Source organism: Labeo rohita, chromosome 19 (assembly GCF_022985175.1).
Source record: "Labeo rohita strain BAU-BD-2019 chromosome 19, IGBB_LRoh.1.0, whole genome shotgun sequence".
Classification (NCBI taxonomy): domain Eukaryota; kingdom Metazoa; phylum Chordata; class Actinopteri; order Cypriniformes; family Cyprinidae; genus Labeo; species Labeo rohita.
Window position 1 is genome coordinate 26,863,812 of NC_066887.1, and position 19,423 is coordinate 26,883,234.

General features: G+C 33.9%; 4 protein-coding genes across 5 annotated transcripts in view; 2 read left to right on the forward strand and 2 right to left on the reverse strand.

The window, feature by feature from the left end:
• Window positions 1-748: 748 nt before the first annotated feature.
• On the reverse strand, window positions 749-6,337 carry sf3b4 (splicing factor 3b, subunit 4). The gene is made up of 5 exons (XM_051136359.1): window positions 6,207-6,337; window positions 4,211-4,339; window positions 3,582-4,124; window positions 1,150-1,479; window positions 749-1,063 (listed from the first exon to the last, which is right to left on the reverse strand). Exons 1-5 carry the CDS (start codon window positions 6,238-6,240, stop codon window positions 894-896), a joined length of 1,206 nt encoding a protein of 401 aa, XP_050992316.1. The 5' UTR covers window positions 6,241-6,337; the 3' UTR covers window positions 749-893.
• Window positions 6,338-6,974: 637 nt separating this feature from the next.
• On the forward strand, window positions 6,975-10,730 carry rab25a (RAB25, member RAS oncogene family a). Its single transcript, XM_051136361.1, has 5 exons — window positions 6,975-7,183; window positions 7,394-7,589; window positions 9,039-9,232; window positions 9,560-9,640; window positions 10,007-10,730. Exons 1-5 carry the CDS (start codon window positions 7,147-7,149, stop codon window positions 10,132-10,134), a joined length of 636 nt encoding a protein of 211 aa, XP_050992318.1. The 5' UTR covers window positions 6,975-7,146; the 3' UTR covers window positions 10,135-10,730.
• naxe (NAD(P)HX epimerase) lies at window positions 10,672-17,386 on the reverse strand. The gene is made up of 7 exons (XM_051136360.1): window positions 17,166-17,386; window positions 16,493-16,676; window positions 14,658-14,766; window positions 14,455-14,565; window positions 14,224-14,334; window positions 11,971-12,118; window positions 10,672-11,478 (listed from the first exon to the last, which is right to left on the reverse strand). Exons 2-7 carry the CDS (start codon window positions 16,657-16,659, stop codon window positions 11,276-11,278), a joined length of 849 nt encoding a protein of 282 aa, XP_050992317.1. The 5' UTR covers window positions 16,660-16,676; window positions 17,166-17,386; the 3' UTR covers window positions 10,672-11,275.
• Window positions 17,387-18,927: 1,541 nt separating this feature from the next.
• oxr1b (oxidation resistance 1b) overlaps window positions 18,928-19,423 on the forward strand; it is a 75,283-nt gene continuing 74,787 nt past the window's right edge. For both annotated transcript variants that reach the window (XM_051136355.1, XM_051136356.1), the window contains exon 1: window positions 18,928-19,033. The gene's annotated coding sequence lies outside the window, so the exon portion shown is untranslated. The remainder of the gene's footprint in view (window positions 19,034-19,423) is intronic.

Consider the following 19,423-nt stretch of genomic DNA (forward strand, 5'->3'; position numbering starts at 1 on the left):
GAACAGGCACACCGAGTTTCGTTCCGATCGACCTTGGTTATCCATGTCTAATGTGCTCAAATTTTGTCTGCCAATGGCGGCCATGTTTTTTGAGATACGTGAATGTCCTTATAAACACTTGTGGCACTTTGGACCAAGACCGTGCACACCAATTTTCATATTGGAAATCATAGGACAAATGTTTGCGTAGTTATAGCCATTTTTATGTTATTTTTTCCGCTCTTATAGCACCACTAAGTGGCCAAGCTTTGCAATTTTTGTCCTGTGACCTCAGATTGAGCTCTTAAAAAAGTCCTCTGAGTTTGGCAAAGATATCTCATTCTGTTCAGGAGTTATAGCCATTTTACTAAAAGTGGCCTGTCCCTATCAAACGTTTTGATGTCCCTTTGCGACAGTGAGTCAAAACTTCATCTTTTTTTGATAATTATTGATATTCACTCTCCACACAATCTTTCTGATCGGGCGAATAACCTAGGACTAGTTCGCAAAAGTAGGTTTTTCGAAAAATGTGAAATAGCCAAAAAATTTCAACGACATAAGAGCCTTGAGCCTGCGACTGACTTAAGGAGTTATGAACAATTTCATACTTTTGTTCACTGTAGCACCCCTGTTAGTCCAATTGGAGCAAGCCTCGGTCAAGTTGTATGCGGTTTGCACAATCAGTTTTATGCGGAGATCGTTGATCCGTGACCATTCTAACAATTACAATAGGGTTTCAGCGCTTAAATAAAATGACACACAGTTATATAAAATTGTTTATTCTTGCTAATTCTGAACAGGTACATTGACCAAAATTAAAACATTTGTATACAAAAAAGCAAGAGATCCATCTATCAAAGTATAGAATGTAAATAAAAATGACAAAGCTTTCAAAAAGGTCTTCACATTAGGGATTAGGGAGGCATTGGTGCTCTCACTGGACCCCTTGGTGGTGCAGGAGGTCGTGGCGGCAAGGGAGGCCCTCTCTGAAAGCCGAAAGGTGGGGGTCTGGGTGGGCCAGCACCATAACCTGGAGGTGGCATTGGTGGAGGAGGTCCTCTCATACCTGGATGCATTGGTGGACCTGTAAAGAACAGGAGGAATTATTAAATATTCAGACTATTTTGCTTTTGTTCAAAAGCACAACAAGGCACTTGTTCACACACGTACCCATTGGGGGACCAAACGGTCCTCTGGGAGGGACACCCATGGGTGGAGGAGGAGGCATGCCGGGTGGAGGTGGCGCTCTTTGTTGAGTAGATCCAGGCGGGCCAGGTGGGGGAGGCACCATTCCTGGAGGTCCTGACGGAGGCATGGGCATAGGAGGCATACCTGGTGGATTCATTCCTCCAGGAGGGAAGGGTGGTGGTCCCGGTGGGGGTGCGCCGCCACCTTGTGCAGGAGTACCTGGTGCAGGAGGCATGGCCATACTGGGTGGCATCCCATGTGGCATTGTGCCAGGAGGAGGAACAGGTGGGAAAGCACCAGGAGGTGGCATTCCTGCAAGAGAAATAGACACCAAAAAATAGACATTTAATGTACCAATAATAAGAGGCAAGGTGTTTGGGTCCAAGATACTTATGTTAAAGGGTTAATTCACCCAAAAATGAAAATTCTGATATCATTTACTCACCTTCATATCGTTTCAAACTGTTAAAACTTTGGTTCGGAATGCAAATTAAGATATTTTTAATGAAAACTGAGGTTTATGTCCCTCTGTTAAAATTCCAGATAACTACAACTTAAAAGTTCCAAAAAGTTTGTAAATGCACCATAAAATTAGTCCATAAGAATGAAGCCATTAATTCCAAGTCTTCAGAAGAGATATGATTGCTTCGTATGATGAATATTTAAATTCTGCTTTTAATTTAAGCCAAACAATCATTGACAAATATGTGATGTGCTAATGTGTGTTAATCATTGTTTAGATGTAAATAAGCCTAAATTAAATCTGTTCATCATATAAAGCAATCATATCTCTTCACAAGACTTGGATTAAGCTGCTTAATTAATATGCATTTGTTTTATGACGCTTTCATAAGCTTTTTTGGATCATTGGTTACCTAGAATTTTTGACTGTACTGACACTATCGGATGAAAACAAAGCTGCTTTATGATGAATCAAATTTGTTATAACTGACAAATTTTGCAATATCGACACTGTTATTAAACTAAATAATGAAAACTAAACTAACCCAAGCTGAAAATCAACAATACTGCCTTCTGCAGAGCTGCTTATAGCCAAAATGAAATTGTGTGTTATTTTTAATTAATAACTGATGAACATTAGCTTTTATAGAAGCCCGTTTCCCCCACTGAATTAAAAATTTAAAAAAAGGTAATTGCGACTTCTAATCTCACAATTCTGACTTTCTGAATTTCTCATTTTCTTAGAATTGTCACTTTATTTCTCAGAATTGCAAGTTTATGTCTCACAATTCTGACTTTATAACTTGGAATTGTGATTTACATCTCTCAGAATTGTGTGACATAAACATAAACTGGCAATTTGAGAAATAAAGTCGCAATTCTAATAAACAAAGTCACAATTCTGAGCAATAAACTCACAGTTCTGAGAAATAAAGTCAGAATTGTGAGATATCAATTGGCAATTCAGAGAAATGTCAAAATTAAGAAATAAAGTCGCAATTCTGAGAAAAAGTCACAAATCTTAGAAATAAAGTCCCAAATCTGAGATATAAACTGAAATATAAAGTCGCAATTCTGAGATAAACTTGCAAATCTGAGAATTAAAGTCACAATTCTGAGAAATAAAGTCGCAATTCTGAGAATTAAAGTTGCAATTCTGACAATTAAAGTCACAATTCTAAAGAATAAAGTCAAGATTTGCATGATATAAATGGGCAAATCTGAGAAAAAAAAACTCTCAATTCTGATAAAGTTGCAAAATAAAGTCACTTTATAACTTGCACTTGTGAATTTATATCAAGCAATTCTAACAAAAAAAAAGGCCAGAATTGTGAGAAAGTCACAATAACCTGAGAAATAAAGTCAGAATTCTGAGAAATAAAATTACAAATCTGAGATAAAAACTCACAAATCTAAGAATTAATGTCACAGTTCTGAGAAATAAATTTGCAAATCTAAGAAATAAACTCGAAATTCTGAGAAATAATTAGAATTCTGAGAAATAAAGTTGCAATTCTGAGAAAAAGTCGCAAATAAAGAATAAAGTCAGAATTGTGAGACAGAAAAAGTTACAACCTTTTTTTATTCACTGGCAGGAACGGGCTTCCATAAGCCTCTTATTAAACTGAATCAACACTGAACTAACCAGAGCTGAATGATGAAACTACAGTCTGCTTTAAAGCAGAATTTGTCTCATGTTTGCAGTAGTTTGCATTATTGATTCTGCTATCTTATGTTTAATAGTGTCAACTGCTTTGAAACAATCTTTATTGTATAAAGCACTATATATAAAGAGGTGATTTGACTTTGAAGTGAGGGGACAGAGACCTCTCATTTCATTAAAAATGTCTTTGTGTTTCAAATATAAACCAAAATCCTATGGGTTTGGATGGAACAACATGAGGGTGAGTAAATCATGACAGAATTTTTAGGCAACTATTCCTTTAACTAACCTGGAATTGGAATCCCTGTTCCAAGGGCTGTCATGACCGGTGTAGGAAGGCTGGGAGGTGGCGGAGCATCTGCAAAAAGCTGATGGGGGCGATCGGCCTGTGAAAGTGGATTCTGGGCGGCCAGGAGGCGCTCTGCAGCTGAGCCATGCCTCTCGCCCTTCGAGTCCTTCTTAAAGGCGTATGAAACCGTGATGGGCCGGTTACAGAGATACTGGCCATTCATAGCCTCAATAGCTGCATCGGAGGCGTCAAAACTGGCAAAGTTGATGAAAGCATAACCCTTCGAGTTGCCTGTGTCCGGGTCTCGCATGATCTTCGGTGTCTGAAGGATCACGCCGAAAGCGCTGAAAGTGTCATAAAGAAGTTTCTCGTCGATCTCAGGATCCAAGTTGCCAATGAAGATGTTGGCCCCGACATCGAGGTTCTTGTTGTGCGCCGAAGCCTTGTTGACTCGTATGGGTTTGCCGTAAAGTTTGATCATGTTCATGATCTTTATGGCGTAGTCTGCATCCTCTTCACTGAGGAACTCCACAAAGCCATAACCTGAAGAATGGAAACCAATACCAACTTAAAATCATGCAAAACAGAGGGAACTTCTTCTCTGAAAGCTCAAAGATAAGGTAACTCACCTTGATGTTGTCCTGTTACTCTGTCTTTGGGCATGTGTGTGTTTACAACAGGACCAGCTTGCAGGAAAAGCTCCCATAACAAAGGTTCAGAGACCTTCTCATCAAGACCACCCACGTATACAGTGGCATCTGAAAAAAATATGAAAAAATGAACACTATTGCATTGGATACAAAGATTAGGCACTTTTAAAATAACATAAATATTATTTTGATTAGTGTTTTTACTACTAATAGTATTTATACACTACCAGTCAAAAGTTTTTGAACAGTAAGATTTTTAATGTTTTTTTTAAAACTTCTCTTCTTCTCACCAAGCCTGCATTCATTCGATCCAAAATACAGCAAAATGAGTAGTATTGTGAATTATTTTTACTATTTAAAATAACTGCTTTCTATTATAATGTTTTAAATGTAATTTTCCTGTGATCTAAGCTACATTTTCAGCATCATTATTTGTAAATTCCTGTTTATAGAAAATAGCAACCTGTACACTATGTTCATATCTATCTGCAAATTCCTGATTACAGTTAATAGCAACTTGTATATATTGTTCATCTATTTGTAAATCTCTGATTATAGTTACTAGCAACCTGTATATTATGCTCACAGTATATCCATCTGTAAATATTACCCATAGTTTCTGCCTGCACATATCCCTTTTAAGTGCACTTATAACAGGGGCAGCTGTGGCCTAATGGTTAGGGAGTCGGGCTTGTAACCGAAAGGTTGCGGGTTCGAGTCCCAGGTCCGGCAGGGATTGAAGGTGGTGGGAGTGAATAACCAGTGCTCTCTCCACCCTCAATACCATGACTGAGGTGAGTCCCTTGAGCAAGGCTCCCCAACTGCTCCCCGGGCGCTGCAGCGATAGCAGTATGGCTGCCCACTGCTCCGTGTGTGTGTTCACGGTGTGTGTGTGTGCGTGGCTCACCATACTTGGCCACACATCACGTCCTTTCCTTTCCTTTCCTACGTTTATCTTGCACTTACTGCTTATTGCACTCCTGGTTAGACCTAAACTGCATTTCGTACTTGTACTTGTACATGTGTAATGACAATAAAGTTGAATCAAATCTAATCTAATCTAATCATTACTAGACTCGTCTTCAGAATGATTCTGATATGCTGATTTGCTGTTCAAGAAACATTTCTTCTTATTATTATTATTATCATCAATATTTAAAACAGTTAAGTACATTCAGGATTCTTTGATAAACAGAAAGATCCAAAGATATAAAAATAAAAAGCTTTTGTAACATTACGCATGATTCATTGTAACAATATATCATTCAAAAGCCTAGAGTCAGTATAATGTTTTTGGGAAATAAATAGTAGAAACTAATGTTTTTATTTAGCAAGGATGCTTTAAATTAATCAAAAGTGATGATAAAGACATTTTTAATTTATTTTTAATGTTACAAATGTCAGATAAATGCTGTTATTCTGAGCTTTCTATTCATCAAAGAAGCCTGAAAAAAATCTACTTAGCTGTTTTCAACACAATAACAAATGTTTGAGCAGCAAATCAGAATATTAGAATGATTTCTGAAGGATCATGTGACTGGAGTAACGATTCTAAAAAAAAATCAGCTTTGAAATCACGGAAATAACTTACATTTTGAAATCTATTATAAAAGAAAGCAGTTGTTTTAAATTGTAAACATTTCAAAAGTTATTGTATTTGCTGTACTTTGGATCAAATAAATCCAGACTTGGTGAGCAGAAGAGACCTCTATAAAATAAAACATTAAAAATCTTACAGTTCAAAAACTTTTGACTGGTAGTGTACGCATATATTTTATTAGTTTGATACACGAAAACCAAACTTTTCTTTGTTATTTGCTTTTCGCATATTGGAATGAATGGAAGTCATGTTGAGCGACTAAACGCTAATAGAAAAGATATGAAAAGCCTAAATCTTTCAGTAGTGCTGCAGTACATTTTCTTTCTTAAACACAGCAGTATATTATCCCCGAGAGTTTATAATTTTTAAATTTACCTTGATTTCGTTCTGAAATCGGTCCCGCCGCCATGATGAACCCGGCGTGTGTCCTGACGGAAGCGATTTGTGATTCAATACAGCACAACAGCGCCACGTAAGCGCAGAGCTGCCACCTACAGGACAGGAGGATAAACGTTCACAACGTTGTGGCTATTAAATTCTGATTAACTGCGTCCTTTGCACTTATTTGTTGTAAAATAAACTAATCTTTGCTTAGAGAGTCAGAGCAGTGCTATGTCAGTGTTTCACGACCTGACTGGAAAACGTGTGGCAACAATACACAGTAGGCTAATAGTGTTTATCACACAAAAATAAAAAAACAGTCCTTTAAATTAAACATGCAGCTTATAAAGCTGTATATACCCAACAGTATGCAAAAATACTGAAATGTAAATGCTGTGTGAACAGCAGAGGTTTACTTTACAAGCCTAACATGAAACAAACACTAGTCACAAGTAAATTAGCATTTTTTTATTTAAGGCTTCTGTATTGAAATAGGACTTGCTTATATATCATAAGAATATTATTTTATGTTTACATGAACTGAATCTGTCGGTAGGAGGAGTTGTGAATGTGTACAAGTACATGTTGATACAGGACAGCCGGTTTAATGACTCAGCTGTACGTCTGGAAAACAGACAAATTGGATGCATGTACTGTTGGATTGAGAAAGAACTATGATTTAACAGTTCTTGTGCGAGAGTGTGAAGTCACTCCCATTGTGTGCCAGTGGTTGTACCTGTTTCACCTGCTCACCCACCCAGACTGTCTCAAAGAAGAGTCTGGCCGTGTGGAATCTGCCTTTAGAGCAGCACAAGAATGGATCGATAAAGCTTTTCAGAAACCTGAGCATCTGCTTTTCTCCTCCCAGTGGATTTTGAGCTCGAGTAACACGTAAGCACTAAATGCAGACTGACACATTACTGCTAAGGTGAACATGGGGACAGATTTAGCCTACAACTTTGTCTTCAAAGGTAAGTTTTAGTCAGTTGACTGGAGATCAGATTTAGTTTTGACAATGAATCATTATCACATGATAATAATCTTCAGCATATCGAAATGTAAATAAAATGGTTATTTTGTCTTGTCATCCTTGTTACTATTAGAGGCATGCATTTGATTAATTTTGTGAATTAGAATAAAAAGTCAATCAGTTAAATTAGCTGGTTTTTGTTGTCTTTCAGTGGTTTTAATTGGGGAATCAGGAGTTGGAAAGAGCAACCTACTGTCAAGATTTACTAAAAACGAATTCAATCATGACAGCCGTACCACCATTGGAGTGGAATTCAGCACTCGCTCCATTCAAGTGGATAGTATTACCATCAAGGCCCAGATCTGGGACACTGCAGGTTTAGAGCGCTACAGGGCGATTACCTCAGCGTGAGTCCCTCGTTTATTCATTTCCAACTATATCCTTTAAGCCTATAGTTATGTTTGATCTAGGTATATTCACATGGACCTTATTTTAGACAATGCCGGCTGTGGAATTTGTAGTGATCGATTTAGCATCACACCCAGAACCACTCCTTTTTAACCTGGGAAACAGATAAAAGTGTAACTGACAAGTATTTAGATTACTTTTTACTTTTTTACTGTAGTTGTTTTTGTATTTGGTTTAAAATTCTGTGCCACTTTAGTGGCATTCATACATTTAAAGTGCATATTAGGTATCCAGAGTACTGTTTGAGAGCTGCCACTACACATACAGGATAATTATATTTTAAATATAATTATCATGAGAACAAACAATGAACTGGAATGAATTCCCTGCTAAAAGATGCTGAATCAAGAGTGTTAGACTACTGTTTAGAAATTTGGGTTCAGTAAGGTTTTTTGTCATCCGTGCTCATCAAGGCTTCATTTATTTGATCAAAATGTAATAAATAAATAAATAAATAATTTTAGTAATTTATTCTTGTGATTAAAGCTAAATTTTCGGCATCATTACTCCAGTCTTCAGTGTCACATGATCCTTCAGAAATCATTCTAATATGCTGATTTGCTCTTCAAGAAACATTATTATTATTATTAAAGAAATTATAGAAATTACTTTTATTTATCCAGGATGCTTTAAATTGATCAAAAGTGATAATAAAGCATTTACAATGTCACAAAAAATTTCTATTTTAGATAAATGCTGTTCTTCTGAATTTCCTATTCATTAAAGAAACCTGAAAGCATTTTTACTCAGCTTTTAACATAATAATATTAAATGTTTTTGAGAAGAACAACTGAATATTAGAACGCTTTCTGAAGGATCATGTGCCTGGAGTAATGATGCTAAAAATTCAGCTTTGAAATAACATGAATAAATTAAATTTTAAAATATATTAAAATAGAAATCAGTTATTTTAAATAGTAAAAATATGGTAAAATTGTACAGTTTTTGCTGTACTTGGATGAAATAAATGCAGGCTTTGTGAGAGACTTCTTCAAAAAAACATTAAAAATCTTACTGCTCCAAAACTGACAAAAAGACTGGTAGTGTGTGTGTGTGTGTGTGTGTATATATACATAAATCATTGTTTTCAATATATTGTTAAATGTACTTTATTTTAAATAATGAAAAAAAAACTGTATCAATTTATTGCATTTTTACTAATTATAGATATTAATTTCTTGAAAAAAATCAAATCAAATCTTATAACCCCGAAATTATGAACGGTAGTGTAGATCTTGTGTGAATACTTTTGAAAGGCAAAGCGTTGATTATGAAAAAAGGACCTTTCTCCTCATTGTAAGCAAAATAATGAATCACAAAGCACAATCTGAGCCAATATCCACTTCCTGTTTCGGCATATGTGAAAATGAGTAGTTTGTCTCTTATAGGTATTACAGGGGAGCCGTGGGTGCGCTGCTGGTTTATGACATCACCAAACACCTGACGTATGAAAACGTCGAGCGATGGCTGAAGGAACTGTACGACCATGCTGATCCTCATATAGTAGTCATGCTTGTGGGAAATAAAAGTGACCTGGGAAGTCAACGCACTGTGCCAACCGAGGAGGCGAAGGACTTTGCAGGTGTCAATGCATTTCACAACTCTTTGTTTTAGATATTAAAGCCCTTTAATAGTTCATGCATATCCTGTCATTATTTACTCTCCCTTATGTTATTCCACACCTGTGCAACCTTCTGTCTTCTGCCAAGCACAAAAGACAATATTTAGATGTTTTTTTTTTACAAGTACAATGTAAGTCAGTGGGGTCTAATGTTGTTTAGACATTCTTCAAGTATCTTCTTTTGTGTTCCACAGAAGAAAGAAAGGTTTGGAATGACATGGGTGTGAGAATTTTCATTGTTGAATGAGCTTTCCTTTTATTTTTTAATTTTAATTCCCTTTAAAACAGAGGCCAAAGGCTTACTTTTTATGGAAACATCTGCATTAGAGTCAACGAATGTTGAATCTGCTTTCCTTGAAGTTCTAACAGGTGAGTTTGTTTTGTACTCTAAGTCACTGATTTTACTTTAACATTGAAGCACAGCAAGATATTGTAGGATTTACACTCACAGACAAAAGACTTAAATAATTAAGATTTTTTTTTAAAGAAGTCATTTGCAGTAGTCATTTACAGATCCCTCAGAAATCATTCTAGTTTCTTTAAAAGTTCTTTCAAATTTTAATGGTTCAGTTCAATGTATTTTTGACCAAATAAATCAGGCCTTGGTGAGAATATGAGACTTTTTTCAAAAACATTATTCAAAATTTCATTACCAGTTTATACCTTTAAATCCTGCTAGATTGAAACTGACTTTAAATACATAAAGACAATGTTCATTTATGTTTCCTCCATCAGAAATACACAAGAAAGTTGCTAGTAAAGAGGTCACCAGAGGCTCTATCAGCGCTGTGACTCTGGGTCAGACTCTGGGCCCCTCCGGTGAGTTTAATGAGGAGAGACGGTCCTGCTGTAAAAGCTCCTGAACAGATGAATGAACATCCAGACAAAGGCATCAAGAGCAAAACAAAGACATTTACCTGTGACATGGATCACGTCATACCTGCATGGAGGCATTTCTTCAGGCTTGACCCTCAGTGGATGTCTTATCAGTGAGCAAAAGAAGAAGGGGACCAGCGTTTTTTTTAGCGTTGTTGTTTTGTTGCTTGTTTTTTACATTTAAAAGATGTTAACAATTGGAACTGATCATGTAAGATAAGATGTGTTCTTGGTAATTATAACTAGACCTGAATGTAAATTACTTTGGATGAAACACAAACGGATTGTGCTGTATTATAAAGCTATTTATATGGTGTGAAATGAAAAACAATTCTATTTCAGTACAGACTACAGGTCTATAAAGATAAAAATATGAACCCATCAATCTTTAAAACAAAGTAAATAATATCTTGACTGATCTATGATACATTGAAAATATACTGTACAGTGCAGAATGTCTTTTTACACTTATACATTTCTCATGGAAGGAGTCTATAATTCATTATATTAACTGAAACTGCAATATTTTAGTCCTTATTCAAGCACAAAAAAAGTGCTGTTTTAATAAATATAAGACATTTTATGCAAGCTTCAGGACATTTCTTTGTTCTACACAACTACCTATGTGTGAGCTAACATGTTTGTCTATAAATACATAAATTAACATACAGATATAGCTTATCTATCTATCTATCTATCTATCTATATCTATATCTATATCTATATCTACATTTTAGTTTTTTTTTTATGCCATTTGAAATGTTACATTTCCATATGTAAATATGTAACATTAATAGATTTAAACATGTAACAATAATGCACAAACTATTCAGGCTTAGTCATTAAATCCATAACCATCAAAAACTTTAATTACATTTTTAATTTATTTTAATTTGAGGTTTTTATAGATCCATATATAACTAATTAGAATGATTCCTTTGAAACATTCTCTAACAATCCTTGGCAATAAGGAGTTTCACAATTATTGGCTGATGCTGATTAATCAAGTCTATATCTGCCAGTTACAAGAAAAGCGGAAGAAGTAAATCAAAGTTATAACTCGGGGTGTTTTTTTTTTTGGATTAGTGACACAAAAGTGACACAAAAGTGACATGAAAGGCTTAATGCTCAGTTCAGCTGATAAACACAGTCAGTTCCTGGGTATTGAGGCAGATTCAGCTGGTACTTCTTCTCAAGCGCAGGAGGAACGAATCGTCCTCCCAGGAAGTGGTAGCGTCCTTTAAAGTGATTGGCTGCTTTCTTAGGGGCTGTGAGGGAGATAAGCATGTCAGGCTGAATCCCATCAGGACAGCCTTTTTCCACATCCCAGCCTAAAGAGTGAAAGAAATGACACATAGTTTGTAACAATCAGAAGATATTTACGATAAACTAGTTGACTTACAATTACCAGGCATTTTATACAATAAAAGACGGGTTTTGACTCATAAACGGTAATCAAAAAGATCAATAAACCCCTAAACATTTTTCTACTAAATTCTTGGATTGCAATTAAAGGAATAGTTCACTCAAAAATGAAAATTTTGTCATTGATTACTCACCCTCATGTCATTCCAAACCTGTAAGACCTTCGTTCATCTTTGGAACACAAATTAAGATATTTTAGATGAATTCCAAGAGCAGTGTCAGAAAGCTTTCAGATTTCATGAAAAATATGTTAATTTGTGTTCCGAAGATGAACGAAGGTCTTACAGGTTTGGAACGACATGAGGGTGAGTAATTAATGATAGAATATTAATTTTAAGGGTGAACTATCCCTAAATAGTGGTTATTTCTTGCTCTTTGCAATGTGTGCGTGTTCTCACCTGAAGGTATGTCAACACTAGCGATTGGCACAGTGGTTTTCTTTAGCTGGGAGAGGATGTCACCAAACGGCTCTCGCACCGCACCCTTAAAACTGAATCCAAAGATGGCGTCCACCACCAAATTATACACTTCATCAACCACGTCAGCCTAAAGACAACATGGAGAAATACACAACGTTTACACCTGAAATGTACTGCTGTTAAAAAGTTTAGGGTTGTAAGATACAAAAAAATACCTTTTATGCTCACCAAGGCTACATTTATTTTATGAAAAATACAGTAAAAATTGTAATAATATAATAGTTATAATGATAGCTGTTCTGCTGATATATTTGTGGTAACAGTAATACTTTTTTTTTTAGAATTTTTTGATGATTGGAAAGTTCAAAAGAACAGCAGTTATTAGAATTTTTGTAACAATGTAAAATTTTCATCAATTTAATGCAACCTTTTTGAATATTCCTAAATAATACATAAATAAATCTTATTGATCATGAACTTTGAATTGGTACAGTACATATACACTATCAGTTAAAAGTTTTTTGGACAGTAAGATTTTTAATGTTTTTTAAAGAAGTCTCTTCTGCTCACCAAGCCTTTATTTAATCCAAACTACAGCAAAAACAATAATTTTTTAAAAATATTTTTACTATTTAAAATAATTAGAATATATTTATTTTTTTAGCATCATTACTCCAGTCACATGATCATTCAGAAATCATTCTAATATTCTGATTTGCTATTCAAAAATTATTTTTTATTATTATTATGTTGAAAACAGCTGAATAGAATTTTTTGTCAGGTTTCTTTGATGAATAGAAAGTTCAGAGGAACAGCATTTATCTGAAATAGAAATCCTTTTTAACATAAATGTCTTTATCTTCACTTTTGATCAATTTAAAGAATTCATGCTAAATAAAATTATTAATTTCTAAAATTTCTTTCCCAAAGAAACAAATAACACAGACTCCAAACATGTGAATGGGATAACGTATAATGTGCCAAAAGCTTCAGATAAATTCTGATTTTTGAATCTGAAAAAAGTGCTCCACTTTAAATATTGATAATAATAAATACATTTTTTCTTGAACAGCAAATCAGCATATTAGAATGATTTCTAAAGGATCGTGTGACACTGAAGACTAAAGTAATGATGCTGAAAATTCAGCTTTGATCACAGAAATAAATTACATTTTAAAATACATTAGAATAGAAAGCAGTTATTTTAAATAGTACAAATATTTCACAATTTGTCTTTGAAACAAAAAAGCATGTTGCATTGCAAACTGAATCAGTTTTTGTGAATGAGTGACTTTGGCCTTCATCAACAGCTGCTTGCGCCACCTGCTGGTGAGCGACTGACAGCAGCTGGAGATCGTGCATCGGTGCTCTACTGCTATTCCTGCAGCTCCTGGATGTGCCAAATTTTCTGCTGAATTTGAACCAATTTGTGGAAGCAAATTTGTAAAGTGAATTAAAATGGCCCAAAATTTGCCTGTCGAATATTAAACATCGTATTTTTAAACAGACTGAATATTTGGGAAGTGAATTCTGGAAGGTGAATTTTAATTTTTAGTTATGAAAATGTGTGTGAAATATTTTGAATTGAAATAAACAACTATATTACATTTCAGAACCTAAAAATGCAAGCCCTGAAAATACAAGGCATTAAAATGCAAGCACTGTTAATTCAATGCATTATTTTTGCAGTTAGTGCAATTCAACACGCTTTTTTGTTTCAAAGACATTTGTCATTAATTTTCTTCCATATTTCTTGAACAGCAAATCAGCATATTAGAATGATTTCTGAAGGATCATGTGACACTGAAGACTGGCGTAATGATGCTGAAAATGTAGCTTTGATCACAGGAATAAATTACACTTTAAAATATATTTAAATAGTAAGCAGTTAGCAAAATATTAGCAAAATATTTCACAATATTACTGCTTTTGCTATATTTTGGATCAAATAAATGCAGGCTTGGTGAGCAGAAGAGACTTCTTTAAAAAACACATTACAGATTTTACTGTTCAAAAACTTTTGACTGGTATGCAAGAACAGAAGGTGCAAAATCTAATTCAATCCAAACATTAAAAAAATCAGCTCGGTGTGCAAATCTTGAGCAGCTGGTACATTTACCACATATTTTATCATATATTAATCAGAAGGAGGAACCCATATGAGGGCTAAAAACACCTGGCCCCCCTATGGTGTAAAAGATGTGGTATTGACTGCTGGGGTTTGTGCTGTACCTCAGGCATCTCTGTCAGGAAGGATATATCCATCTTCTCACACTGGGTGGTAAGATTCTGGAACAGCTGTTTGTTGGGGCGCTTTGGGTACAACACAGAAGGTTCATATCCCTGGGAGATTCACATGCAATATGAATAAAGTCAATACGGCTTCATAAAATATTCATTTTAATGAAGCAAAGATTTTAAACAGGTGCAGCGAGGAAATTTTCAGCTATTAAATGAACTCACAAACAGTTTAAGATGTCTAGCACAAACCAACCCATCTCCTCCATTATTTCCTGGCCCACAGATCACCAGTACTCTAGGTGGACTCTTGAGCAGTGATTGTAGAGGATAACCCTATGAAGCAAAAAGCTGCTTTTAGTCTGTATAATGCACCACATAGAGTAACACGCATTAGATTGTGCATGTTGGTGGAGCATCAGATGTACCTTTGACACAGCGGTGGCACAGCTCAGTCCAGCCAGCTCCATTAACTGATCCACACTGAAGCTGTACTCATTGAACAGCTCCTCATCGATGTGCTGAGCCTCCTCTTGTCTATGAAAGAAAGATTACAAGAAACTTACCGAATACATACATCCGGTTTGTTTCTTTGTTACAGAATACATACATACAGTTTGTTTCTTCATCAGAAAAAGATTTGGAGAAATGCAGCATTACATCACTTGCTCACCAATAAATGTGAATGGCTGCCGTCAGAATGAGAGTCCAAACAGCTGATAAAAACATCACAATAGTCCACAAGTAATTCACACCACACTAATCCATCAATTGTGAAGTAAAATAATGTGTGTTTGTAAGAAACCAATTCATCGATAATACTTTTTTAACTTCAGTCTTCCGGCTAAAATAAAAGTCCTCTATCCATTATATTGCTTTCCCCACTGAAAAGTCATCTTGTGTGAATCAGGAGAGAAATATGCACAGATCAAACACTGTTTACAAGTGAAAACAGTCCAAAACATTTCTAAACAAATATGTAGATGGATTTTGATGTGAGAGGACAACAGGATCTTCACTGGATTTTTATAGTTTAAAGTTAAAATGGCTTGATGGATTTGTTTCTTAAAGACACTCAAGATGTTAACTGATGGACTGGACTTGTGTGGATTACTTGTGGTTTATTGTGATGTTTTTATCAGCTGTTTGGACTCTCTTCTGACGGCACCCATTCACTTTAGGGGATCCATTGGTGAGCAAGTGATGTAGTGCTAAATTTCTCTAAATCTGTTTTGATCAAAAAACAAAATCATATACATTTTGACAGGCCTCAAATTTTAATGGCAAACAATGAAACATAATGAATCTTCAATGCAGGGTTATTATAGTTAACTAAAATCATTTTGGTTGCTTTTTTTTAATACTTTTTTAAGTGACAAAAACACAACAAAATTGCTATAACTTTAACTAAAATTTACACAGAAAATATAAAAACTAATACAATTTTTTATTAAAAATAGTATCTCAATGACAACACTACTTTAAAGGTGAGATTTTGTCCACCATTAGTACAATAACCTTCGAAAAGAGAAGTCCACTTCCAAAAGATTCACATATAATGTATTCACCCCCTTGTCATCCAAGATGTTCATGTCTTTCTTTCTTCAGTCGTAAAGAAATTATGTTTTTTAAGTAAAACATTTCAGCATTTTTCTCCATATAATAGACTGACATGGTGCCCCGATTTTGAACTTCCAAAATGCAGTTTAAATGATCAAACGATCCCAAATGTGGTTGTAAACGATCCCAGCCAAGAAAGAAGGGTCTCGTCTTGTCTTACTCTGCCTGGACTGTTTTTGTTACGGTTCATGACAGTTAGGGTATATCGAAAAACTCCCATCTCATGTTTTCCCTCAAATTCAAAATTGTCCTATATCGCTGTTTTACCCTTTTTGTTAAAGGTGTTTGATCTTCTTTGCATGTTCACTTTGCAAAGACTGTGTTGGTACTTCTGCAGTGATGTAGGATGATTTTAAAATGATTTTTAAAGTTGAGGGAGAAAATACGATTGGAGTTTTTCAACATACCCTAACTGTCTTGACAGAACACACAGAAAGACAAGATGAGCATTTGAGATATGCAAATCTATGTTTTGGAAGTGGACTTTTCCTTTAAGCAAAGCTCAAACGTCAGAGAGACTATTACTAAAATTCACAGCAGTAATTTTTGATCATATTATGGACTTACTGTAGCACTGACAAATCATGATTGACCTGGAGCAATACTAATAATGTCAGAGAGAGTGCAGAGCATTTACACTCACCCCAAGTACTTAATTGTATTGGCCATAGTGCAAGCCTGTCTGTGAGCGAGATCTTTATTGTAGATGTTACTGGCAACACGTGCACATGCTCCTGTATGGGTCAGGACAGAGCCTCCTCGTGATGTCACAAGAAGACCGATTCCAAACAGGGCTCGAACTCCCAACATTCACCTGGCTAAAGCACCTGAACATGAAAACACATTAAGAAATTATGATGCATGTTGATGTCTACTTACACAGGGAAAAAAAGAAGAATATCTTTGCTTCATTCTCGGAAAGGCAGTAATAATACTGAACAGAAACCTAATAATTTGCTGGCCATATATTATAAACTTGTTCACTCATTTTTTTTTTCTGATAAAGAGGTTGTTTACAGACATAGTGCCTTATTTAAAAAGTTGCTGAACAGGTATGCAATATATATTTTTGTGTGAAGACGGATTCTGTAATTAAAATAATATAGTCATTATATTAATTACGTATATTTATGTAGGCTAATATAAATATACACGTACAGTATGCATAACTAACGCGTATATCTTAACTTGAGCATAAGAAAAAATGATATTACACATTAAAAATCGTAACTTTAACAAGTTACCATCGGGTCAAAAAACTGTTATGAGGAGTATCAACTTATATAACGTTAAACAGTATAAAAGTCATTCAGTACCTGTTAGCAAGTGTGTCTATATTAAGGTCAAACGCTCTGTAACATTAGTTAACAACAAGAAATGCGCCAGACACCGCCAGCCAAATTAAAAAAACAGAGCAAAAAACAAACCAATTACAACTTTGCAGGATATAAGCATGCAGAAGTATACTAAACAGATAAAATTCTTGCAGCCCTCTGCTGCTGAAATGTAGTATTTAAACAATATCCGGGTTCGTGAACTTGAGTCGCTTTTCATAATAACAGTCTGACTTTTATGCACTTGGTCTAAATCAAATCAAATCTTTATTTATTTTTAAATGAATGAATGAATAAATAAATAAATATTCATCATCATCATTATTATTATATTTGTATTTATTTAGTTTTTCATTTATTTACATTTTGTTTCATTTTATTTCAATAATAACAACAACAATGTTATCATCATTCTTATTATATTTGCATTTATTTCGTTTTCATTTATTTATCTACATTTTATTTCATTTAATTTCAATAACAACATCAACAACAACAAAACGATATGAATATTAATAATTATAATGATAATAATAATAATCATCGTCATCATCATCATTATCATTATTATTGTATTTGTATTTATTTAGTTTTTCATTTATTTATTTACACTTTATTTTGTTTGATTTCAATAACAACATCATCAAAATAATAATAATAATAATAATAATAATAATAAATATTATTCTCCATCGTTATTATTATATTTGTAATTATTTAATTAAAAATAATTTATAATAAATAATAATTACATTTTTCTAGTTTAGTTTTTATTTATTTACATTTTATTTCATTTGATTTTAATAACAACAGCAAAACAATAAGAAGAATTAATAAAAACAACAACAATAATAATAGCAATGATAATAATAATAAATATTCATCATCATCACTATATTTTTATTTATTTAGTTTATCATTTATTTATTTACATTTGATTTCATTTGATTTTAATAACAACAACAGCAAAACAACAACAACAATAAATATTCATCATCATTATTATATTTGTTTATTTAGTTTTTCATTTATTTATTTACATTTTTTCATTTGATTTCAATAACAAAAACATCAAAACAACAACAACAACAATAATAAATATTCATCATCATTATTATATTTGTGTTTATTTAGTTTTTCATTTATTTATTTATATTTTTCATTTGATTTCAATAACAAAAACATCAAAACAACAACAACAATAACAACAACAACAATAAATATTCATCATCCGTAGCATCATCATTATTATATTTGTGTTTATTTAGTTTTTCATTTATTTATTGATTTATTTATGTTTTATTTCATTGGATTTCTAAAGCAAAATAATAACAATAACAATGATATAAATTTAATTATTATAATATTTTATGACAAATATTATTAATAATTTATCTAATATTTATATAATTGTAATAATAATAATAATAATAACAATTTATTATTATTATTTGTTATAATGAGATTTATTTTAGAGTGTTTCTCTTTACAGGACATATACAGTGTGGATGCACATATGTTTAAAAATAGGTGGTTGCTGAAATTATTCCTCGCCTTTTCTGTGATTATATCCTTGAATAATGTATATGTAATGTTTCCATACTGTCGAGCTATTATTGACTAAAATTTGTGTATTTAGCCTTCACGTCTGTGTGTTCAGGCCAGGTCTCGTATTGGTTTGATCCACACCCCTTTACCTCAGGTTGTGATGGTATGTTCCGGTTGTTTAATAGCGCGCTGGAAACGCTAATGCTGGGACAGTGTGAGTGATAGTCAGTGTCAGGTGTGATCATAAACACTGCATAATATTAAATATTCACTGGATATGCTGACGCATTACCTGGCTTAAGGTAAGCGTGAATTTATTCCAAACGATTGTTATGTTATTTAGTATAAAAATAAGCGGTCGAGTGTGGATGTAAATAAAACGATGAGGGGAAAACACACCGGATTTCTATAAAAGGACATTTAACTTGTACTTGACTTTTTGTAAAGGCAGCACAAAGGAAAAAATAATCGTCCCAGAAATAACAGGCGGTTTTTCTTGGCGTTTTGAATGACAGGAGAGACATTTTAAGGATGCCCGAAATTTGCAACATTAAGTTGTTTTATATTATATCTGCACTGTAGTTTCATTTTAATGCATTGCATATTTATTGTTTATTATGTTAGTGTTTATTTTTGGGCTAGTATAATTTAAGGAGCTCAGAAAGGAAGTTCACATCCTTTGTTTGTTTGTG